At 45.6% G+C, this 26,148-nt stretch overlaps 1 protein-coding gene across 2 annotated transcripts in view; it reads left to right on the top strand.

Annotated features, from left to right (window-relative positions):
- Positions 1-26,148, top strand: part of shank2b (SH3 and multiple ankyrin repeat domains 2b) — a 1,006,494-nt gene that overhangs the window by 942,461 nt on the left and 37,885 nt on the right. For both annotated transcript variants that reach the window (XM_059652213.1, XM_059652214.1), the window contains one exon: positions 5,608-5,688. In XM_059652213.1, the coding sequence (XP_059508196.1) occupies positions 5,608-5,688 (81 nt within the window). The remainder of the gene's footprint in view (positions 1-5,607; positions 5,689-26,148) is intronic.

The following is a 26,148-nucleotide window of genomic DNA, read 5'->3' as shown; positions in this document are numbered from 1 at the left end:
TATACTGGACAAAGAGTTGTATGTGGGAGACAAATGAGTGAAACTCCTTACTTTCTGCTTGGGAACTTGATAGCTTTCTGGCCTCAACATAAAGTTTAATGATTTTAGGGCTTGAGGCACCTTCTCCCATGCCCTTACCCCAACCCCGACACACCAGGCCTTGTGATCATATGGTCTACCATGATACTCTTCCCTTCTAAGCAACTGACAGTCCCCATTAGCAGCCATTCATTCTCCCAGGCTGACCTATAATAACTCCTGTTCAGCTGTTCTTCTCTCTCTTCTGGCTCTATCCTCACCAATCATTTACTCCTTACACCCAACCCTGTCTTCTGCATGTAAACCAACATTTCCCAATGTTTCCAATATAAACCAACATATTACCATCAGTTCTGAGGACGGATCATTGGACCCAAAACATTAACTGATTTCTATCCACAGATGCTGCCAGACCTGCTGAGCTTTTCCAGCAAATTCTGTTTTCGTTTAACACTCGAGGTCTGGTCACACAGTGTTGTGTGGACGTGAGTGAGCAATGAAGCTGTAGATTTTTTTAAAGTTTTGGCGAAGATCTGTAGTTTGGGTGAGGTTGTTGACTTGCTTGCTGAGCTGGCTAGTTCCCATTCAGACGTTTTGTCACCTTGCTAGGTGACATCATCAGTGAAAACTCCAATGAAATGATGTTATTCCACTCTGCTTAGAATTTATACTATCTGGTCAGTTATGGTAAGTAGTGTCATTTTCGGTTTTGATCTGTGTGGGTTTGTATATGGGGTCCAATTCTATATGTTTGTTGATTACATTACAGGTGGAGAACCATGCCTCCAGGAATTCCCTGCGTGTCTATGTTTGGCTTGGAATATTATGGTTACCTTGCCCCAGTTAAACTATTGGCATTAGTGTTCTAATGCAGTTTTGTGGGCGTTGGGGTGGTTGCTGTGGAAGTTGAGGATTTGATCAGTATGGGTTAATTTTCTGTATACAGTGGTTTGGAACTCCTTGTTGGTCAAATGCTCAACTTTAACATCCAGAAACAGAAGTTGATTAGTGTTTTCTATTCCCCTTGTGAATTTAATCCCTGCGAATACGCTGTTGAAGGAGGTGGGGGGGTCTCTTCTAAATTGTTGTGTTTAATAATGACAAATGTGCCATCTAAGTACCAAGGACCTAAAACAGAGTTTGGACCATCTCATCAACAAATCACCCCTTTCCATCCACTCGACCCAAGATTTCCTTGTTACCCTCAAGAACAGAAAAATCAGTGATGAGAAGATTATGGTAACCTATGACACCACAGTTTTATTCACATCAATCAACATCCCACTAACCAAAGAAACAGTAGCGGCATTACTGGAGGAAACAGCAATACAGACCAGAAACTCAATCAACAATGACAACATACTTAAACTACTAGATCTCTGCCTCGCTACACCCTTCATTTTTAATGGTCAAGTATACAAGCAGATCAACTGTACACCAATGGGATCACCCACCTCAGGACTCACTGCAGAAGCAGTCATGCAAAGACTAGCACACACCACCCTCCCCCACATTCAACCTAAACTATGGATCTGGTACGTAGACGGCACATACATCATTACGAAACACAATTTAGAAGAGACCCACCACCTCTATCAACAGTGTATTCGCAGGGATTAAATTCACAAGGGGAATAGAAAACACTAATCAACTTCTGTTTCTGGATGTTAAAGTTGAGCATTTGACCAACAAGGAGTTCCAAACCTCTGCATACAGAAAATTAACCCATACTGATCAAATCCTCAACTTCCACAGCAACCACCCCAACGCCCACGAACAAACCTCCATTAGGACAATATTTAAATGGGCTAGGACACAAGGTCACACTGCAACACTCCGGAAGTGTGCAGGAAAGAGGAAGAGCACCTGTACAAAATCCTCACTATAAACAGATATTCCTGCAACTTCATCTGTGGATGCCGAATAAATAGACAACAAGAGGAAACAGTACGCCCTAACATTTGGCCACACTACCGTACATCAAGAACATATTGGAACTGACGAGACTACTATGACCACGATGAATCATGGTGGCCCACAAGCCCACAGCTCCTCAATGACAAACACTCACAAGGATTAAAGACCCCATACCCACAACATGCAGAACCAACGTGGTGTACAAAATACCATACAATGACTGCCACAAACGTTACATTCGGACAGACAGGAAGGAAACTAACCATCACAATACATGAACATCAACTAGCAACAAAACGGCAAGAAAAACTCTCCTTAATATCAGTACGCTCAGATAATGAAGGCCATCAGTTTATCTGGGACAAAGTAACCATAGTAGCCCAAGCCAAACATAGGCAAGCACAGGAATTCCTGGAGGCATGGTTCTCCACCCATAATGCAAGGAACAAACATATAGAATTGAACCCCATTTACAAACCCATACAGATCAAAACCAGAAATGACACTGTTCACCAGAGAGTATAAATTCCAAGTGGAGTAGAATAACATCGCTTCATTGGAGGCTTCACTGAAGATGTCACCCGGCATGGTGACGAAACATCTGAATGGGAACAAGCCAGCTCGGCGAGCAAGTCACCAACCTCACAAAGGTGTAGATTTTATGTAGTGAATTTCGGAGAGGATAGAAGCGGACAGGCTAAGGGAAAAGACCACAGAGCTGTTGGGACCTGTCAGCTGATTGTACACCCACCAAGGGTGGAGCAACAGCTAATGACAATGCAGAAGACCCCAGCATAAAAAAACAGAGCTGGACAAGGAGGGAGGGGATTAGTGTTGGAGACGAATAGAACAGATTGGAATTGAGTCCCTACAGTGTGGGAACAGGCGATTCAGCCCAATAAGCCCACACTGACTCTGCAAAGAGTATCTTACCCTACTCTATCCCAGCAATCCTGCATTTCCCATGGCTAACGCACCGAATCTACACATGCCTAGGCACCTCGGGAAATTTAGCATGGCCGATCCACCTAGCCTGCACATCTTTGGACTGTGGGAGAAAACTGGAGTACCTGGAGGAAACCCACGCAGACACGGGGAGAATGTGCAAACTCCACACAGACTGTTGCCCGAGGGTGGAATCGAACCCGGGTCCCTGGTGCTGTGAGAAGCAAGGCAATAGAGGGAGTTGAAGCCTCCATAGAAATGATGGAGCCATAAAACCATGCAACCAATTGAATTCAAAGCTTGAGATGAATGCACCTAGCCCAGAAATAACTTGGTAGCTGCTCCAATGATTTCCCTTGCTAAGCCTCTGAAATGTTCTCTGTGTGATTTTTACACACAGCCAATTGAACACAGTTTTTGAAATCTTGAAATCATTTGTGCTCCTTTCTCTATAAAAGGAAATCGTTATTGTACAGTTCACAGGTCTGTGTGGGCAGGTGCTTAGAAATGAAACGACCAGCTTATTGTTGCTAAGCAACATCACAGATGCTGTGAAAACTATGCACATTTTCATTTGGAGAACGTTCAAGAAGGTTTTCAAAGGCCAGTGTCCTATGCCATTCTGAATGACCCCCTCCCCAGTCCACCCCCCACCCCCCTTAGTGAACTGAAATCAAACAGCTGTGTAATTTGAGGGAGTAATCACCAGCAGTTTCTGCCTTGGAAAGTCGGCTGGAGTTTAATCATCTTCTGAAGAGAATTTTAAAATGCTGATTGAGATTAAACATTCGCTTTCCTTACATTGGCTTGTAGTCAAGCTCAATCAGCACTGGCACAAATTGTAGTCATTTAATTTTTTGTTCCTTTCCTATAGTTTTCAATTTCAACAGTGCAGAAGTTTAAATTTTCCTTGAATCTTATGTTACTTTCATTTTACAGACTGATCCTTACAAAGGTGTAGCAACCCTCCGATTAACCCACCTTCAGAGATGTTAATTGATCACAAATTATTTTGGTAATGTTTAAAACAATATCGTGAGAACTGAATTCACAAGAAGTGTTGGAGTGCCTATTTGTATTGTGTGTATGTTTTCTTGTGTAAATCTTTCTGAAGGCTTACTGTAATGACCTGGTAGTCGTTATTTAGACCCATTGTTTCATATTCAACCACAGTGGTCTTAGCAATTACAGGAACAGGAGGAGGCCATTCAGCCCCTCAAATATCTCTATCATTTGATAAGTTCTGTCAACTGCTGACTCCTTCAATCACTTTACCATCAAAATTGATCTAACACTGCCTTGAATATTCTCAAAGGCCCAGTCTTCACTACTACCCAGGATGAGGGGTCATAGTTTTCGGGTAATGGGTAAGAGATTTAAAACCGATAAGGAGTTACTTCTCTCAAAGTGTAGTGGCTCTGAGGAATTCACTCCTCCAGAGTGGGATGGCTGCCAGGATATTGAATAATTTTGAGGAGATAAGCAGGTTTTTAATGAGTAATGAGTTGAAGGGTTATGGAGAGCGAGCAGGATGGTGGAGTTGAGACCGAGATGAGATCAGCCATAATCATCTTAAATGGCGGAGGCTTGAGGGGCTGAATGGCCTACTCATGTTTCTAATTCTTATTCTATAGGCTGTGACCTTCAGAAAAAATCTCTCCTTATTTCAGCCTCATATAGCAGATCTGGATTCCCCTCAGTCACTGCCAACGGAGCAGAGGTGATGCCCTCTCAGCATCCACCCTGCCATCAGGGTTTTGGGTTCAGTGCTGTCACCTCTTGGTTTTGGTTAAACCATTCTCATGATGCACGGATTGCTCCTAAAACAGACACTTTGTGCCCTTCCCAGTTTGACCTTGAGGATGTGTGTAAACCGCCTTCATGGAACTACAACAGTAGATGGTGAGGGGTCTCCCATCCTGCGGTTAGTTAGGTACCTCTAGTTAACGAGGAGCCAACTTTGGTAATCTTAACTGGATTATCCTACATGTGAATTCAACAGAGCAGATATGTGATGAGAATGGATCACAAGTAAAAACGTCAACTCCCCTTACCATGGACCCCATCTCCAATCCCCAGCTTCCACCCCCTCCAGACCACCCCCAGCCCACATCATAAGTATGAAATGAAATTGGTCAACAGGAAGGGGATGTGGTAGGTAGCCTTTCCCCACAGATTATTAAATTGGCCAGACAGCATTGCTGAAGTGCTAAAAGAAAACCAGGGCTCGCTGCAGTTAGCCTCAGCATTTTAAGCAGCCTCTGTGGGAAGAGAAACTGAAGATACATTTCTAGGCAATTTCCTGCTGTCATTGAAAGCTATGTCTGATTTTCAGCAAACCAAAAGGCATGAAGAAGGAAGCAGTGAGGGAACAATTTAAGGGAGATGTGTGAGATGGGGTAGAAAGCACATGAGCTTAATTAACAAAAGGGCTGATGGTGGAAGGAAAACGGAGAAGGTGAGGGAACAAACTGGGGTCAAATAGGTGTGAATAGCAAGAATAGAATCATCAACAGCTTTACTCTAGAAAAAGGATGAGCGCAGTGGTAATTATCTGAAATAGCTGAACTCCTTGATGAGACGAGAATATAGATATTAGGCACTTGTAGGAGCAACTACTTGCTGACTCAGACATGTGTTTTGGAAGGAAACTAATTCCAAGATTATTTCTTTCTTTTGTCTTTTTTCTTTAATTTCACAAACAAGCCCCACCGCCTCCCAAGCGAGCACCAACCACTGCATTAACGCTGCGCTCCAAGTCAATGACCTCAGAACTTGAAGATCTCGGTAAGAAAACAACATTGAAATTGCATGCTCTGGCCTGTCAGTGCCAACGTAGGGACTGTGCTGTGTGCTCGGTTACAGTCAGAGATAAAACCCTCAGGTGCTGCATGCATTGCCTTGGGTGAGACCTGCTCGCTGCCCCTTGTTGTACTGACCAGTGTAAAACTCTAAATAGGACACTAAGCTGGCAAATGGGTTATCAAATATGTCCCAGATTGAAATCTGGTAGATTGGCCAATTGAACTGCCTTCTGACTGTCTTCCATCTCTCTCCTTTCTGCTCTCTCCCTATTGTACTTTGGCCGTGACCAGTGGATCGAGGTAAGCTGGCTTGTTCTGCACTGCTGCCTATTACACTTTCTTCAAAAAATGTTACTTTGTAATCAAAAAGTTAAAATTCCATTAATTAATCTGGTATCCAAACTGACTGCACCATGTTCAGGAGCACAAACAAACCTTAATGAGTGTAAATACAGGCTGGACTGTAAATGTTTCCGATGGTTATGGTCATTAGAAAGTGAATCCTTGCTCACCCCCACTGTCCCATCCACATTCCTCATCAGTTTCAAACCTGATCACTGCTCACAAGCTGCCTTGTTAATGAAGGTCTTCAGCAGGATGGTCATAAACTCCCCTTCCTAATCGTACTTGGAGCCGTGACATCAGTCTGTCACACACCATCAAGTATGGCTTCGGAAAGAAGCCATTGTGTAAACGCACACTAAATACTGGAGCAATTAGCCCCTAGTTCACACAACACACTGTATGTTCACACTAAGAATAAGGGATGTTGTAAAGAAATGGATCGCATTAAAACTGGTGTGGGCTGCAGCCCCAGGCATACACTTGTGTGATGGCGAGCTAGGCTGTGCAGCCAGCCCCTGCATTTGTTTGTCGCGTTCGAAATGTCAGCATAGTATCAAACAAGAATTGGTCCAAGAAGATGTGTATTTCATTCAAGAATCTCCATAATGTGGTGTGCTCGATTGTTTGTTAACTGAGACGTATTGTAAATGATATACTGAAGAGAATGATGTGCTTCCAAAGATGCAGTTCCTTGCCATTGATTGCAGTGATGTTTGAAAGGGGGATCGTTTGCTTCTTGTCATTTGCTGTTCATTGCTTCCTTCATGATGCTCTTCCTGTGGTTTTACTGTGAGACTGACCATATTGTTCAGCAGAAAGTTCTGCTGTTTTTTTGGTCACTTTACATTCAGTGAGTGAATCTGTACAGGTTAGTTATTGACTATGTACCAGGACTAAGACTATCACCATTTCCCCTCAAGTAAACCAAAGCAATTAATGGCCATGCAGAGGCCCTAATCCAGTACACTAGCAGGGGAGACATCATCAGACAATGTAGAGCCACAGCCCCATTGGCCCAGATATCTCCGTTATGATGATGAATTTTACACTCACCTCCCAAGGGGTCGGAAGGTGGGAAATAGCTGCCTAAGCCTGCCCTTGATGCAGTAATATCAATGCTGACGAGCCAGGCAGGTGATCTGATGCCAATCTCACCTTTGAGGGCCTTGCATGAGCAATTAATATTGCCTTTTGCTCCATCCAATGACTGCTGTGAAGTAACTAGTGGCAACAGCAGCCCAGACCACATGCCAAGGGTTCCCTAAATCAGCTGTTGATGGGCCAGCAGGGGAGTGGATACTCTAGGCTCATCAGTGTGGGGAGAAGGCAGTGCCTCCTTAAGTTATTAATGAACCCCCCCCTCTCGATTTTCCCCTATTCCCACCCACACCAGCCAAACCACGAGGCCTTTGTCTGCTGGACATTAAACCCTGACCCTAATGATGATCTAACACTGCACACTGCTCTTCTAATGTACTGGAGGCTTAAGACAAGGCTTTGTGGATCCCAAAGATTGAATGGCCCATTCTGGACCTTGTACTGGTTAATGAGCCTGGCCAGGCTCATTGTCCTTTCAGTGGAAGAGCATTTTGGAAACAGTGATCACAACTCCTTAAGTTTTAAGATAGCTATTAACAAGGATAAGTCAGGGCATATTGTGGCAAGCTTTTATATTGGGGAACAGCAAATTACATCAGTATTAGGCAGGAGCTAAGGAGTGTTAATGGGGAGGAGCCGTTACCAGGCAAGTCCACATTAAACATGTGGGAACTGCTTAAAAACTCCCTGGGGAGAGTTCAGGACTTGTAAGGTTTTGGAGTAGATTTGTAGCTCGGGTTGTGGGTGTTGAGGTTGGTTGGCCGAGCTGGTTTCTTGTTTCACAGACACTTCATTATCACGCTTGGTAACATCCTCAGTGCAGCTTCCGATCTTCCTGCTGTTCAGGGAACTCCACTTAGGAGGAAGGATAAGGAGGGCAAGGTTTTGGACCTTTTGGATAATGAGGGAGGCTGCGAATTTAATCAAAACGGAAAAAGAAGTTTAGGAGGCTAAAATAGGACAGGGCCTGAGAGGAATGTAAGGAAAGCAGGAAACAAGCAGCACGGTGGCTCAGTGATTAGCACTGCAGCCTCACAGCGCCAGGGACCCAGTTTCGATCCCAGCCTCAGGTAACTGTCTGTGTGGAGTTTGCACATTCTCCCCGTGTCTGCGTGGGTTTCCTCCGGGTGCTCTAGTTTCCTCTCACGGTCCAAAGATGTGCAGGCTAGGTGGATTGGCCATGCTAAATTGCCCGTAGTGTTCAGGGGTGTGTGGGTTAGGTGGATTAGCCATAGGAAATGCAGGGTTACAGGGATAGGTTAGGGGTGTGAGTCGGGGTGAGAAGTACTTTGGAAAGTTGGTGTGAGCTTGTTGGGCTGAATGGTCTTTTTCCACACTGTAGAGATTCTATAGAAAGATCTCAAGCAGAGAAGTGGGAGAGCAAGAAGGGACTATTAAATGACCTTGGCAAATGGGGTTAAAGAAAATCCGAAGCTATTCTCTAGATACAATTTTTAAAAAAAGGCTAACTAGGAAGAAGATAAAATGTGAGGCTGGATGAACACAGCAGGCCCAGCAGCATCTCAGGAGCACAAAAGCTGAACGTTTCGGGCCTAGACCCTTCATCAGAGAGGGGGATGGGGTGAGGGCTCTGGAATAAATAGGGAGAGAGGGGGAGGCGGACCGAAGATGGAGAGAAAAGAACATAGGTGGAGAGGAGACTATAGATGGGGAGGTAGGGAGGGGATAGGTCAGTCCAGGGACTTCTTCAACCGGGAACCTAACCCTCCCTCCACTGAACCCTTCACCCGCTTCCAACACAAGTCCTCCTCCTGGACGCCACTCCCAGGCGTCCTACCTTCCCTCGACCTCTTCATCTCAAACTGCCATCGAGACATCAACCGCCTCAACCTCTCCACCCCTCTCACCCACTCCAACCTCTTCCCCGCAGAACGTACAGCCCTCCGCTCCTTCCGCTCCAACCCCAACCTCACCATCAAACCCGCAGACAAGGGCGGCGCAGTGGTAGTATGGTGCACTGACCTCTGCATCGCCGAGGCCAAACGCCACCTCTCTGACACCACCTCCTACCGCCCCCTCGATCATGACCCCACACCCGAGCACCAAAGCATCATCTCCAACACCATTCATGATCCCATCACCTCAGGGGACCTCCCACCCACAGCCTCCAACCTCATTGTTCCCCAACCCCACATGGCCCGTTTCTATCTCCTTCCCAAAATCCACAAACCTGCCTGCCCTGGTCAACCCATCGTCTCAGCCTGCTCCTGCCCAATGAACTCATCTCCACCTATCTGGACTCCATTTTCTCCACTTTGGCCAGGAACTCCCTACCTACGTCCGTGACACCACCCACGCCTTCCACCACCTCCAGAACTTCCAATTCCCTGGCCCCCAACACCTCATTTTCACCATGGACGTCCAGTCCCTATACACCTGCATTCCGCATGCAGATGGCCTCAAGGCCCTCCGCTTCTTCCTGTCCCGCAGGCCCGACCAGTCCCCCTCCACCGACACCCTCATCCGCCTAGCTGAACTCGTCCTCGCCCTCAACAACTTCTCTTTCGATTCCTCCCACTTTCTACAGACTAAGGGGGTGGCCATGGGCACCCGCATGGGCCCCAGCTATGCCTGCCTCTTTGTAGGTTATGTGGAACAGTCCCTCTTCCGCACCTACACAGGCCCCAAACCTCACCTCTTCCTCCGTTACATTGATGACTGTATCGGCGCCGCCTCTTGCTCCCCAGAGGAGCTCGAACAGTTCATCCACTTCACCAACACCTTCCACCCCAAACTTCAGTTCACCTGGGCCATCTCCAGCACAACCCTCACCTTCCTGGACCTCTCAGTCTCAATCGCGGGCAACCAGCTTGTAACTGATGTCCATTTTAACCCACCGACTCCCACAACTACCTAGAATACACCTCCTCCCACCCACCCTCCTGCAAAAATTCCATCCCCTATTCCCAATTCCTCCACCTCCGCCGCATCTGCTCCCACGATGAGGCATTCCACTCCCGCACATCCCAGATGTCCAAGTTCTTCAAGGACCGCAACTTTCCCCCCACAGTGGTCGAGAACGCCCTTGACCGCGTCTCCCGCATTTCCCACAACACATCCCTCACACCCTGCCCCCGCTACAACCACCCAAAGAGGATCCCCCTCGTTCTCACACACCACCCCACCAACCTCCGGATACAACACATCATCCTCCGACACTTCCGCCATCTACAATCCGACCCCACCACCCAAGACATTTTTCCATCCCCACCCCTGTCTGCTTTCCGGAGAGACCACTCTCTCCGTGATTCCCTTGTTCGCTCCACACTCCCCTCCAACCCCACCACACCCGGCACCTTCCCCTGCAACCGCAGGAAATGCTACACTTGCCCCCACACCTCCTCCCTCACCCCTATCCCAGGCCCCAAGATGACTTTCGATATTAAGCAGATGTTCACCTGCACATCTGCCAATGTGGTATACTGTATCCAAAGTACCCGGTGTGGCTTCCTCTACATTGGGGAAACCCAGCGGAGGCTTGGGGACCGCTTTGGAGAACACCTCTGCTTGGTTTGCAATAAACAACTGCACCTCCCATTCGCAAACCATTTCAACTCCCCCTTCCATTCTTTAGATGACATGTCCATCATGGGTCTCCTGCAGTGCCACAATGATGCCACCCGAAGGTTGCAGGAACAGCAACTCATATTCCGCTTGGGAATCCTGCAGCCCGATGGTATCAATGTGGACTTCACCAGCTTCAAAATCTCCCCTTCCCCCATGGCATCCCAAAACCAGCCCAGTTCGTCCCCTCCCCCCCCAATGCACCACACAACTAGCCCAGCTCTTCCCCTCCACCCACTGCATCCCAAAACCAGTCCAACCTGTCTCTGCCTCCCTAACCTGTTCTTCCTCTCACCCATCCCTTCCTCCCACCCCAAGCCGCACCTCCATCTCCGACCGACTAACCTCATCCCAACTCCTTGACCTGTCCGTCTTCCCTGGACTGACCTATCCCCTTCCTACCTCCCCACCTATCCTCTCCTCTCCACCTATCTTCTTTTCTCTCCATCTTCGGTCTGCATCCCCTTCTCTCCCTATTTATTCCAGAACCCTCACCCCATCCCCCTCTCTGATTAAGGGTTTAGGCCCTAAACGTCAGCTTTTGTGCTCCTGAGATGCTGCTGGGCCTGCTGTGTTCATCCAGCTTCACATTTTATTATCTCGGATTCTCCAGCATCTGCAGTTCCCATTATCACTAACTAGGAAGAAGGTAGGGCCACATGAGGATAACGGAGGGGACTTGTACTGAGAGACAGAGGATGTGAGTGATATCATAAATGAGTACTTTGATTGGTATTCACCCAGGAGAAGAATTTGGAGGATAGTGGGATTTGTGTGGAGCATGCTAATATGCCAAGGCATTTGAGATCAAGAAAGAAGTGGTGTTGGATCTCTTGAAGGGCATTAAGGTGGATGACTCCCCATGACCCAATGGTATTTACCCAAGGTTACTAAGGGGGCAAGAGAGGAGATTGCTGGAGGCTTGACCAAGATCTTTGTGCCCTTGCTAGCCACTAGAGAGGTTGTGGATTATCCCAATTTCCCTTGTGGAGAACTGGTGAGTAGCTTCCACAAGGGAAATTGGGATAATCCAGGAAATTGTGGGCCAGTGAATCTCACATAGGTAGTTGGGAAGCTGTTGGAAAGAATTCTTATGACTTACACGCATTCAGAAAAATATGGCCGAATTAGGGACAGTCAACATGGATTTGTGCAGGCCAGGTCATGTCTTATGAACTTGATTGAATTTTTCAAGGATGTGACAAATGTGATTGTTGAGGCTGGAGCAGTTGGTGCTGTCTACATGGATTTTAATAAGGCTTTTGACAAGGTCCCTTGTGGTAGGCTCATCCAGAAGATTAAGATGCATGGGATCCATGGTGACTTGGCCATGTGGGTTCAGAATTGGCTTGTCCATGGAAAACAGAGGCTAATGGTGGAGGCATGTTTTTCAGGCAGGAGGTAAGTGAGTATTGGTGTTCCTCAGGGATTCATGTTGGGATCTCTGCTGTTTGTGATATATATAAATGACTTGAATGAAAATGTAGACGGGTGATTTAGTATGTTTGCAGATGAAACAAAGATCGGTGGAGTTGTGGATAGTGTAGAACATTGTCAAAGGTTACAGTGGGATATAGATCAGTTGATATGAGCGGAGAAATGGCAAATGGAGTTTAATCTGAAAAGTTTTAGAGTAGATTTGTAGCTTGGGTTGTAGGTGTTGTGGTTGGTTGGGTGACCGAGCTGGTTGGTTCGTTCGCAGATGTTTCATTACCCTGCTGGATAACATCACTGCAGCCTTCGATGAAGTGCTGTTGTGTTTTCCTGCCTGGTATTTAAACTCTGGAGCCCATTGAGTTGGATTACCTCCCTTCTGGTTTTCCTTGGCAGTGAAGTGAATATGGAATCGAGTTCTGTGTTTGTTGATGGCTTTCTTCGTCGAGTGCCAGGCTTCTAGGAACTCCCATGTTTGTCTGACCAAGTGAAAAGTGCTGCACTTTGAGAGAGCAAATGCTAAGGAAATGTTTCAAGCTAATGGTCTGAACCCTGAACAACATTGATGTACAGTGAGATTCAAGTCCAAAGTCGCCTGAAAGTGGCCACGCAAGTAAATAAGGTGGTCAAGAATGCTTGCCTTTATCGGTCAAGGAATTGAGTACAAGCGTCAGGATGTCATGTTGCAGCTTTATAATACTTTGGTTAGGCTGCACTCAGTTCTGGTCACCACATTACAGGAAAGAGGGGATGTAGAGGCTTTGGAGAGGGTGCAGAAGAGGTTTAACAGGATGCTGCCTGGATTAGAGGGTATGAGCTACAAATATAGGCTAGAAAAACTCGGGTTATTTTCTCTAGTGGAATGGAGGCTGGGGGAGACCCGATAAAAGTTTATAGAATTGAGAGACATAGATAGGGTCGGCAGTCAGAATCTCTTTCCCGGAGTTGAAATGCCTAATGATAGGGGGCAAGCGTTTAAGGTGGGAGGGGGAAAGTTCAAAGGAGTTGTGAGGGCAGGAGTCTGGAATGTGCTGCAAGGGGTGGCGGTGGAGGCAGACACAATAGGGGTTTTTAAAATGCTTTAATCACAAGGAAAAGAAGGATATGGACCAAGGGCAGGCAAAAGGGATTAGTTTAATTTGGTGTCATTTTCAACACAACACCGTGGGCCAAAGGGTCTGTTCCTGTGCTGTGCTGTTCTATGTTCTATGGTCTACTAATGGCCAACTGACCTTAAAATGGCTGTGGGGAGGACAATCATTGTCCCCTTCGCTGGGCATTCCCTCTTTCTTACCTCACCACCCAATGACATTTTCGTGAGAAATCGAGGGGTCGTGGAAATTCAGTATCGCATATCATTTATCCCTCTGAGTGAATCAACATTATTTTAAAACCTTCTGTGAGCCTGTACATATACAGTACATAACTTGAAAACCATGACACACTGGATAGGCACAGCAAAGTCAGAACAGACAACTCAGGCCATCTTTTGTTCATGAGGCGTGGGTATCATTGATGAAAACAACATTTACTATCCCTTCTTCATCTTTCAGAAAGTATCACCTTCCTGAACTGCTGCAGTTCTTGAGCTGCAGGGACTCTCTCAATGCTGCTAGAGAGAGTATTCCAGGAATGACCCCTAGGCCAGAAACAGTGAGATCATTCCAAATCAAGATGCTGTGAGGATTAGGCGGAATCTCTAAACAGTTGTGAACGCCACGTGTTAGGGAAAGAAGTATTGATGTTGGAGTGAGTATAGATTAACTTTACAAGATAGTATCAGAGATAATGGGAACTGCAGATGCTGGAGAATTCCAAGATAATAAAATGTGAGGCTGGATGAACACAGCAGGCCAATCAGCATCTCAGCTTTTGTGCTCCTGAGATGCTGCTTGGCCTGCTGTGTTCATCCAGCCTCAGCTTTTATTAAGTTTACAAGATGGTTGATTTCTGAAGAGAGATTACCCAAACTTGCCTTGTATCCTTAGGAGTTAGGAGGTTACAAGGTGATTTGGTCAAAATTCTCCAGACATTAAGGGAGGCTGATAGCCCAATGAGAAACTGTTTCTGCAGGTGAGGAGTCTAGGATCAGAGACAATCATGTAAATTTGGAGTCAGGCATGAAGAGTTTCAACACAAAGGATGGTAAAGTTTTTAACTTTTATCTATAAATGGCAATTGATGTTGGCTCAATGGCTGATTTTAAATCTGAGATTAATAGGTTTTTGTTTGCCAAAGATATTTAGGGACATGGAGTTCTGACAGGTAACTGGAGTTATGTCACACATAGTTACAAAGATAATAAAGTGTGAAGCTGGATGAGCACAGCAGGCCAAGCAGCATCTCAGGAGCACAAAAGCTGATGTTTCGGGCCTAGACCCTTCATCAGAGAGGGGGATGGGGAGGGGAAACTGGAATAAATAGGGAGAGAGGGGGAGGCGGACCGAAGATGGAGAGGCGGACCGAAGATGGAGAGAAAAGAAGATGGGTGGAGAGGAGAGTATAGGTGGGGAGGTAGGGAGGGGATAGGTCTGTCCAGGGAAGATGGACGGGTCAAGGTGGTGGGATGAGGTTAGTGGGTAGGAAATGGAGGTGCGGCTTGGGGTGGGAGGAAGGGATGGGTGAGAGGAAGAACAGGTCAGGGAGGCAGAGACAGGCTGGGCTGGTTTTGGGATGCAGTGGCGGGAGGGGATGAGCTGGGCTGGTTTTGGGATGCAGTGGGTGGAGGGGACGAACTGGGCTGGTTTTGGGATGTGCTGGGGGAAGGGGAGATTTTGAAGCTGGTGAAGTCCACATTGATACCATTGGGCTGCAGGATTCCCAAGCGGAATATGAGTTGCTGTTCCTGCAACCTTCGGGTGGCATCATTGTGGCACTGCAGGAGGCCCATGATGGACATGTCATCTAAAGAATGGGAGGGGGAGTTGAAATGGTTTGCGACTGGCAGGCGCAGTTGTTTATTGCGAACCAAGCGGAGGTGTTCCGCAAAGTGGTCCCCAAGCCGCCGCTTGGTTTCCCCAATGTAGAGGAAGCCACACCGGGTACTATGGATACAGTATACCCCATTGGCAGATGTGCAGGTGAACCTCTGCTTAATATGGAAAGTCATCTTGGGGCCTGGGATAGGGGTGAGGGAGGAGGTGTGGGGGCAAGTGTAGCACTTCCTGCGGTTGCAGGGGAAGGTGCCGGGTGTGGTGGGGTTGGAGGGGAGTGTGGAGCGAACAAGGGAGTCACGGAGAGAGTGGTCTCTCCGGAAAGCAGACAAGGGTGGGGATGGAAAAATGTCTTGGGTGCAGCCCAGTTCGTCCCCTCCCCCCACTGCATCCCAAAACCAGCCCAGCCTGTCTCTGCCTCCCTAACCTGTTCTTCCTCTCACCCATCCCTTCCTCCCACCCCAAGCCGCACCTCCATTTCCTACCCACTAACCTCATCCCACCACCTTGACCCGTCCATCTTCCCTGGACAGACCTATCCCCTCTCTACCTCCCCACCTATACTCTCCTCTCCACCTATCTTCTTTTATCTCCATCTTTGGTCCCCCTCCCCCTCTCTCCCTATTTATTCCAGAACCCTCACCTCATCCCTCTCTCTGATGAAGGGTCTAGGCCCGAAATGTCAGCTTTTGTGGTCCTGAGATGCTGCTTGGCCTGCTGTGTTCATCCAGCTTCACACTTTATTATCTTGGATTCTCCAGCTTCTGCAGTTCCCATTATCCTTGGCACGTAGTTACAAACCTTGGCTGAAGGAAAAAACTAGATTCCTCCCGTTCTGTACTCTCAAGACAATATCAGACTGATTTGCAACCCTTTATTTCCTTCCTGTTTGGCCTGAGGTAAGAGATTTGCTGGAGTAACTAGATAGTTAAGCATAGTAAATATTCCTATTCGCAGAATGTGAGTATCCAAGCAACACAAATTTCGGACAATTGCTAAAGACCCAAAAGGAAATTGGGACCATTTGTCTTTGATACAGTGAGCTGTTCTGAACTTCAATACATTACTGACCAGAGTGGAGGAAGCAGATTCCATATTACTTTTTCAATGGAATTGCAGAAATACCTAGATGGTAGGAACAAATTATCGAGCTGTGGGAAATACCAGGCTTGTACGACTAATTGCATAGCTCAAAGTTGGCTCAGGCACACTGGCCAATTGATATGCTGTAATGAGGAACAATTTGATTCTGTCTGTCATGGGGCTGGCAAAGGGAGTAATGCCATTCTTTCATACAATTTGTGGTGGCTTGTATCATGCATGTGACTTCACATGTACATCAGCCTTACCCCTGCACATTGTTTCCTGAATGCTTCAATTGAGCCTGCCTCCTCCACATTTCTAAGCAGTGCACTCCAGACCCAAACCACGTGGTGTTTGAAAAAGTTTGCTTTCACCTCACATTTGCTTCTTCGCAAAACACTTTAAGTCTATACAGATAGTAGGAACTGCTGATGCTGGAGAATCTGAGATAACAAGGTGTAGAGCTGGATGAACCCTGCAGGCCAAGCAGCATCAGAGGAGCAGGAAAGCTGACATTTCGGGTCTAGACCCTTCTTCAGAAAAAAGGTTTTTTTTTCTGAAGAAGGGTCAAGACCCGAAACGTCAGTTTTCCTGCTCCTCTGATGCTGCTTGGCCTGCAGGGTTCATCCAGCTCTACACCTTGTTATAGTTTAAAATCTATGATCCTTTTTTGAGTGGGAATAGATTCTCCCTATCTACTCTGCCCAACTCACTCATGATTTTGAAAATCTCTATCAAATCTCCTCTCAGCCAAGGAGGACATTCCAAACTTCTTCAATCTATCCTCATCAGTGAAGTTTCTCATTCCTGGAACTGTTCCTCTAAATCGCTTCTGCACTTTCTCCAAAGCATTTACATCTTTCCTGTAAGATGCCAATACCTCTCCACAATACTCCAGCTGGGGTCTAACAAGTGTCTTGTACAAGTTCAGCATCACCTCCCTGCTCTTGTACTCTGCGCCTCTATTATTAAAGCTGAGAGCACTGTGTGCTTTATTCACTGCTCTCTCATGCTGTCCTGCCACTTTCAATGATCTGTATACATACACAAAGGTTTCAATGCTCAAGTACCTCTTTAGAATTATACCTGCTGTTTTGTATTGTCTTTCAATATTCTTCTGACCAAAATGTATTCCCTCTCAATTTTCTGCAGTGAAACCCCGTCTGCCACCTATCTGTCCTTTTGGATTCCACACTGTCCTCCTCACAGTTCATAATTCTTCCAAGTTTCATGTCAGCTGTATTGTTTGAAATTGACCCAGCACACCAAAATACAGATCATTGAAATATATCAGGAAGCTCCAGGGCCACAATACTGAGCCCCGGGGAACTCCATAACAAACCTTGCTCCAACCTGAAACTATTTATTGGCCGTTACTCCCTATTTTGATCACTCAGCCAATCTTAATCCATTTTGGTACTGTCCCTTTGCTGTAATGACTGGTAACTTTCCTCATCAGAGATGGTAGGAACTGCAGATGCTGGGGAATCCTAGATAACAAGGTGTAGAGCCTAATGAATATAGCAGGCCAAGCAGCATCAGAGGAGCAGGAAGGCTGACGTTTCGGGCCTTAGAAGGGTGTAGGCCTGAAACGTCAGCCTTCCTGCTCCTCTGAGGCTGCTTGTCCTGCTGTGTTCATCCAGCTCTACACCTTGTTAACTTTCCTTGTCAACTTTGTGAATGAGAACTTTGAGGAGCAGGAAAACAGGCTTGAACAGATCAAGATTGAGGAAGTTGATGTGCTGGAAATTTTGGCAAACATTAAGATTGATAAGTCCCCAGGGCTAGTCCAGATTTATCCTAGGCTGCTCCGGGAAGCGAGAAAGGAGGTTGCTAAGCCGCTGGCGAAGATCTTTGCTTCCTCTCTCTCCACAGGAGTCGGGCCGGAAGATTGGAGGGAGGCAAATGTTCCTCTTTTCAAGAAAGGGAATAGGGAAATCCCTGGAAATTACAGACCAGTCAGTCTTATGTCTGTGGTCAGCAAGGTTTTGGAAAGAATTCTGAGGGATAGGATTTATGACTATTTTGAAAAGCATAGCATGATTAAAGGGAGTTAGCATGGCTTTGTGAGGGGCAGGTCATACCTTACAAATCTTATTGAGTTCTTTGAGGAAGTCACGAGACAGGTTGACGAGGGTCAAACAGTGGATGTAGTGTACATGGACTTCAGCAAGGCATTTGATAAGGTTCCCCACGGCAGGCTCATTCATAACGTCAGGAGTTATGGGATACAGGGTGATTTGGCTGTCTGGATTCAGAATTGGTTGGTTGACAGGAGGCAGAGAGTGGTTGTAGATGGTAAGTATTCTGCCTGGAGGTCAGTGCTGAGCGGTGTCCCGCAGGGGTCTGTTCTTGGGCCTCTGCTCTTTGTAGTTTTTGTAAATGACTTGGATGAGGAGGTTGAGGGGTGGATTAGTATGTTTGCTGATGACACAAAGTTTGGAGGTGCCATTGATAGTATCGAGGGCTATTGCAGGCTTCAGAGAGACATTGACAGAATGCAGAGCTGGGCTGAGAAATGGCAGATGGAGTTCAACCTGGATAAATGCGAAGTGATGCATTTTGGAAGATCGAACTTAAATGCTGAACATAGGATTAAAGGCAGGATTCTCGGCAGTGTGGAGGAACAGTGGGATCTTGGTGTTCAAGTGCATAGTTCCCTCAAAGTTGCCACCCAGGTGGATAAGGTTGTTAAGAAAGCATATGGTGTTTTGGCTTTCATTAACAGGGGGATCGAGTTTAAGAGCCGTGAGGTTATGCTGCAGCTCTACAAAACCCTGGTGAGACCACACTTGGAATATTGTGTCCCGTTCTGGTCGCCCTATTATAGGAAAGATGTGGAGGCTTTGGAGAGGGTGTAAAGGAGGTTTACCAGGATGCTGCCTGGACTGGAGGGCTTGTCTTACGAGGAGAGGTTGACTGAGCTCGGACTTTTCTCTCTGGAGAGAAGGAGGAAGAGAGGTGACCTGATCGAGGTGTACAAGGTAATGAGAGGCTTGGATAGAGTCGATAGCCAGAGACTTTTCCCCAGGGCAGGATTGACTGCCACGAGGGGGTCATAGTTTTAAGGTGTTAGGAGGCAGGTATAGAGGAGATGTCAGAGGGAGGTTCTTGACCCAGAGAGTTGTGAGCGCATGGAATAGTTTACCAGTTGTAGTCGTGGAAGCGGAGTCATTAGTGACATTTAAGCGACTGCTGGACATGCACATGGACAGCAATGAATTGAGGGGAATGTGGGTTAGGTTATTTTATTTTTGGATTAGGAATATTCCACGGCACAACATCGTGGGCTGAAGGGCCTGTACTGTGCTGTACTTTTCTATGTTCTATGTTCTATGTTCTATGTTCTATGTTCTATGTTCTATGTCATCACAGCAAATACCTTCTGGAAGTCCTTGTAAGTCACATTTGTAGCCATGCCCTCATCGAGTTTTTCTATCACCTCTGCAAAAAAGTGAAAAGGAGGAACTGTCTAGCGTTAGCTCACCATGTTTAGTGTATGTGCCAACTGGCTCTGCCCTCAAACAGGAATTGGCACAGATGCAAACCTGCACTCATTGATCTGCCATCAGCAGCCAGATGTGAAGGAGAATGTGGTGCAGGATGTGCAGGATCTGACTCAGAAACGATGTCCCTTGTAGCGAACAGTTTGGCACAGGGATTCCCAAAGCAGGAAGTGACCAAGTGCCGAGTAATGCTCTCCAACAAGCTGAGGCTGAGGAATCATAGCTGATGCATTCATTTGATGGACTGGTTCTGAAATACAACTGAAGGCAGCTACTCACCATTCAAAGGCTGTGGGCTTAGTTGTGGATTGGCTGGGTCTGAGAACACAACTAATTCAGAAGGATGTGCTGGCTGGCAGAATATAGCTCTAATTCTCTACTCAGACAATGACACTGTTCTAGTATAGCTCATTCCCTTTTAAGTAAAAGATGCTAATGAAAATTTAATCAGCTGGGGCGGTGGGGTGGGAGGTGGGGAAGGTTCTAAAATAAACAGTTTCATTACTCAGCTGCTGAAAAATTCCTGATGGAGTTTGGAATGTGATTAACCTCAATCCTCTGTTTAACTTGGAGGTTGAGAACGTTGGCTTGAAACTTTGGAACCCACCCAACACCAACAATAATGATTCTGGACTGAGAGTGTGACAGAGAAGGCATCAAGTGTATTCCATTGCTTATTCACACTGTTCGGGAGAACGTGACTTTGCAGCAAAGTGTAGCATTCCCTGTCTTTGGGCTCAAATGCCTGCTCACATTTTCATAGCACTGTCTAAACCTACTGAGCATTTTCTAACTAGGACAAGTCCAAAGTAGCAGCCAGGATGGGTGGATGATGGGGGTGGACTTTGGTAGGAGGAGACCACAGCACTGTCCAGGATGGGCATTTTGGTGGGGCCTATTGTAAAGACAGAGGGGGAGCAAATGGCAAGACAAAGGTGTAAAGAATAGTTGATGGAGAGACCAGTGATGACAAACAAGAGGCAACAAAAAATGAGAAGAAGGAAACAAAAGCAAAAGAAACAAGATGTGCAAATAGAAGAGATTCTTCCAATGGGGTTGTCTCATTCTGCAGTGGAGCTATTTTTAGATATCCTGAGGCCGTTCAAATGAATGAACCGGTTTGTGAAACGTTTAGTTTTGAATCTGAGATTGTAGGATTTCTAAATCAAGGCTTAAGAGTACAAAACAAAGATGTAATGATAAACCCATATGTTATTGGTCAGAGATAACAGGGTGTAGAGCTGGACGAACACAGCAGGCCAAGCAGCATCAGAGGAGCAGGAAAGCTGACGTTTTGTGTTAGGGCCCTTCGTCAGACTGTTTTGTTCAGTTTTGGAAGTTGGAATATTTATCAAAGTGAGAGATGTAGAAGCAATTTTTAATAAAAACCAAAAGAACTGAGGATGCTGTAAACCAGAAACAAAAACAGAAGTTGCTGGTAAAGCTCAGCAGGTCTGGCAGCATCTGTGAAGAGAAAATCAGAGTTAATGTTTTGGGTCCAGTGACCCTTTCTCAGAAGGCAGGGCATGGTGTTCCCATGTATCTGCTGTCCTTGTCCTTCTAGTTAGAAGTGGTCATGGGTTTGGAAAGTGTTGTCTGAGGACCTTTGGTGAATTTCTGCAGTGTATGTTATAGATAGAACACACTGCTGCCACCAACCTTCGGGGGTGGATGGAGTAATGTTTGTGGATGTGGAGTCAATCAAGCAGCTGCTTTGTCCTGGATGGTGTCAAGCTTCTTGTGTTGTTGGGGCCGCACCCATCCAGGCAAGTGGGGAGTATTCCGTCACACTCTGGACTTGTGCCTTGTAGAGGGGAGGTGATGGCCTAGTGGTATTATCGCTGGACTGTAAATCCTGAGACCCACGTAATGTTCTGGGGACCCAGGTTTGAATGTTGCCACAGCAGATGGTGGCATTTGAATTCAATAAGAAGAAATCTGGAATGATGAATCCATTGTCGATTGGTTCACTAATGTCATTTAGGGAAGGAAATTTCCATCCTTACCTGGTCTGTCTTACTCCAGACCCACAGCAATGTGGTTGACTCTTAACTGCCCTCTGGGCAATTAGGGATGGGCACTAAATGTTGCCTGGTCAGTGACGCCCTCATTCTGTGAATGAAAAAAATAAAGATGGCTTTGGGGAGTCGGGGTGTGAGTTACTCACTGCAGGAGTCCGAGGGTCTGACCTGCTCTTGTAGCCCCAAGGTAAATTAAGCAAGGTAATTCTGGCAGAGCTGATATAGAAGTCTCTGAGCAATCTTGATCTTTTGCTCTAACGTTAAGAGATTTTATTGTTCCCTATAAAGCAGCTCCAACAATGAGCTGTGACCCTGAGATTTCTTCCTAGCTCCCAAATTTGACTTGGCCTCTTGAAAGCATTGTGCTGTGATGACATGGTCACCATGGTGACATTTACTAAGGGTTCATTCTGAAACATATTTCTCAATCTCAACCTAGTTGGCTGTTCCATGTACTCCCAGCCCATTTGGCTTTGGGAGTGTTTTTGTAGGCTGATTCCTCCTCCTTCCATTCCCCAAATAATGCTGAATTCCCCACACTGCAGCACAGTCATTCAACAAGTTAACAAAAGGTTAGGACTTCTTGTTTTGCTCGTAGCCAGCTTTTTGCATCATTCTTTTTGCTGGAAGACCCGTTTCTGTTTGTCATTTGGCCAAATGGTCTGCTTTGCGCAGATATGTCATTAACTCCTGAATCTTTTTGGCTCAGTGGCACAGTGCCCCAGCCTGAACCCATCTCTATCTTATTTAAGGGAGCAATAATCTCCACAATATATCCCTGAGCTGAAAAACAGTGGCCAATTTGTAATGCAAGAAAGTAATTTCTTAGCAGAAAAGACAATAGGACTTAGATACCAAGTACAGGCCCTAAATATGCTATTTATGTGGTTGTTTAACCATATAAATATATGGTTGTTTTTGATACTGACCTGATTTTATAAGTATTCGCCAATCAGCCCGTTGAGCTGTGTTTTACACGCCTCTGTAATAGGTAGGTCTTGCTGCGGTGATTTACAGTAAATCAGAAACACGTGATGGGTTGTGTGGTTACACTGTTGTGCAGAGTAACTGTGAATTTTTTTAATGTTTTCACTGTGCCCAACTTGAACAATCATGTGTTCTGCTAATAGTTTTATTATCTACAGCCCATTGCTATAAATTGCAGCATACAATTTCCTGTCACACAGCAATGGTATTCTGCTCTTCAATCTCTGCAAACTGTTACATTAGGAACAAACAAAAAATCACCCAATTTTAGGCAGAATTTACAAACTGGTCACCAAAAGTGTTGGAAATTATTTTGTTTTTTTAAATGACACTGATTTCAATCACAGAGTTTTGTTTGGATACATTGGAACTCAGTGACCGCTTTCTCTGCTGGACTGTACAACAGGGAGAATTGTCATAGATTACAGCCAGATGTGTCCCCTGTAAAATCCTCTGCTTCAGGTGGAGTGCCTTTCACTGTCTTTATTTGCTTTTTTCAGTAATTCTTGACGTGTCTTACTGAATAGCATGGAATTGCCCACAGAAGGTGTTAGCAAAATGGCTCTCTGTCAGCTAGAAATGGAGCATCCTCCAAATTCCTTTCTGTTGCAGCATTATGGTGTGATTTGGAATATATGTCCCGGAATGTTGAAATGGGCCTTCACTGGCAAAGGTCATATCACCATACAATCAGTCGCAGACAGGTAAAGGCACTGATTAATTCAGCTTGTAGTTTCTGATAGTGATACTTTGTGTATCCAAAGAACACAGTCTGATCCCACTGGAGATGTCAGCTCTGATGAAGATTCATCTGGACTCAAACATTAGCTTGCTGTCTCTCAATGGATGCTGCCTGATCCACTGTGATTTCCAGCATTTTTCATTCCCACTGGAAACATCTCTGGCACAGGGTCAAAACCCAGACCAAATCGTCTGGGAATTTCCTCTTCAAATTCTCGGGGAATCTAGATTTATCAAGGAGAGTGTTCTGTTCTTGTAGTAACTGGTAAGGGCCTCATTGTGACCTGATACATGTGTAGCTCACATTCACAAGAGTGAAGTCTTTCACAAACAGTGGCCAACTGTGGCAAGAATCACACTTCTTAGCAGTGTGGGGACAGGACTCAGATGTCAAGTACAGGCCCTAAACATAACATTTGGTGGCAAGTAAGTAGTTTTATCTCTTAATGCTGGGTCAGTTTTATTGATATTTTTCCATCGACCTGTATAGAGTGAGCTGCATTTATCCTCGGTAAACCGTACATCTGTTGATACCAATCTGCATAGTAACAGATATAGCATCTGTCATGATACCTGTATAGATAGTTTCTAATCAATGTCAAGTCCTTTTGCTGTTTTTAAGGGTCTGTGGAGCTAATGATGTTCCCAAGGACCAGGTCTGGTACTAGCCAATGGCTAAATTTCTTTGATTTCTTACTGATTGTCAACTCAATGTTTTGTTGCTGGATGAGGTTGAACCAGTTTGTGCACAGATAATTAACACACAATACAAAGTGGGTCCCAGCTTCTCCTCTAAATCTTTAGAACTTCCTGCTATCTTCTGCAACTTATCCAGCACCTCCCCTAGCAAGTTGGTGCTAACAGAGACTTCCAGACAGATTGAGCCAGATGGGTCACATTGAACACGGTGCCCTTTCCTCGTACTCTGGATTCATTCCAATTTTCTCCACTGCCACAGCACCCATCCATAATGTATCATTAAGTCAGTTTTGGCTGGAAGAGATGCCTGAAACAAATTACTTGCACGAATTGCATTTGTTCTCAATAAATTGTACATCTGATGCCAATCTGCATGCTAACAGATAGCGAAATAGCTCTGTCATGGCAGCAGTTAATGCCAATAGAACATGTCAGTGCACATTTAGTAAGTAAGATGGGTCTCAGACACTGAGTAATGTAGCATCCATTGTCTTTGTGGCTGGAATTACATTGCTGTAGTCCTTCAGTAATTTTGTGCAGTTTATATGCAAAAGGATTGTCTCTGATACAATGTCAAATGTATTGATTTAACAGTATTTTTTATTATAATCCAAGGCCAGCATTTATTGCCCATGCCAGACGAATTCTGGCCTTTCATTCCAGGTTTCCTGGAGTGGAGTTAAATTGCATGTTGAGCTTTGAATACTACCCTCTAGATGATTATTCCAGGTCTCTAGCTTACTGGGCCAGCAACATGACCACCAAGTTATTTTTGATTTTGCACATGCCATTAATGTGGCCCAAAGTGTATGGTGTTTTTAGCCTCCAGAGCCCCTTTGCTCATGTCCATTGACCACTGGTCCCTGTGAATTGGGTGACCCACAGTAAATGCAGGGCCAGGTTGATGTAAACCCATTAGTTCCTTGAAAGTGAAGTAAGCTAAACACATCCATCCCATGATCAAATTGAAAAAAGCTGAAAGTATGAGAGCAGATGCTTTAAAGTATTGAATAAATGCTGGTATCATCTTTCTTTTATCTGTGAGGCATAAACCACAATACCAATAACCACTGATGACACAGTGTGGAGCTGGAGGGACACGGCAGGCCAGGCAGCATCAGAGGAGCAGAAAGTTGGCATTTCAGGTTTGAACCTTTCTGATCCTGAAACATCAACTTTCCTGGCCCTGTGATGCTGCCTGGCCTGCTGTGTTCCTCCAGCTCCACACAGTGTTATCTCAGACTCCGGCATTGGCAGTTCTTACTATCTCTACAAATAACCACAGGAAATGCAGTATGTAATATCTGTGAACGTGAAGCAATCTGACTGGCCTGTATGCCTTGAAGTATAAATGTGGTACTACACTGGAATATAAAATACGTTTTAGTGATCCTTGTCCAGAAATCAGTGGAATATCCATTTCTTTGCAGTCTCTCTTTTTAACTTTAGTAAAGTTGAAGCTTAATTCCATCCTTTTCTGCACGTTAAGTATGACATATTTATGAAAATGCAGTTGTGGAACTTCTTGTGACAAATCCTGATGCTACCTTTAGAGACAGTGCTGATGTTGACAGAAAGACATGACTGTATGCCAAGCCTGGTGATTAGAGCTCTGCTTTGCTTTACAAAAAGTCAGTTGAGGGTAAATGTACAATAGGGTTCACTGGTGGAAAGGTGTGTACTCTGGATTGGGCATGGGCTGGAGGAGGTGGACGGCAGGAATGGCCTCTGTTAATGAACTAATTGGAGCATCAGCAAATGATCGAGGAAGTTTTGTTTCGGCAGCACTCTACCACAAAACCTGGGCGATCTAATTACAATCAAATCTTGTTGGGGAAAAGAAATGTTGAGTTGTGAACGTCAAGCAAATTCACAGCCTGATTTATTTCAGCATAGGGGAAGAGAGAGAGAGAGAGAGAGAGAGAGAGAGAGAGTACGAGAGACACTGTGTGTCTAATTACTAGGCTTGGAATAAAATGATGCAAAGATAAATTAGTACAAACTAATGTGA

This window comes from Stegostoma tigrinum, chromosome 17 (assembly GCF_030684315.1).
Source record: "Stegostoma tigrinum isolate sSteTig4 chromosome 17, sSteTig4.hap1, whole genome shotgun sequence".
NCBI lineage: Eukaryota > Metazoa > Chordata > Chondrichthyes > Orectolobiformes > Stegostomatidae > Stegostoma > Stegostoma tigrinum.
The sequence above is the reverse complement of the archived record's forward strand: the minus strand, read 5'-3'. Positions and strand labels throughout refer to the sequence as shown.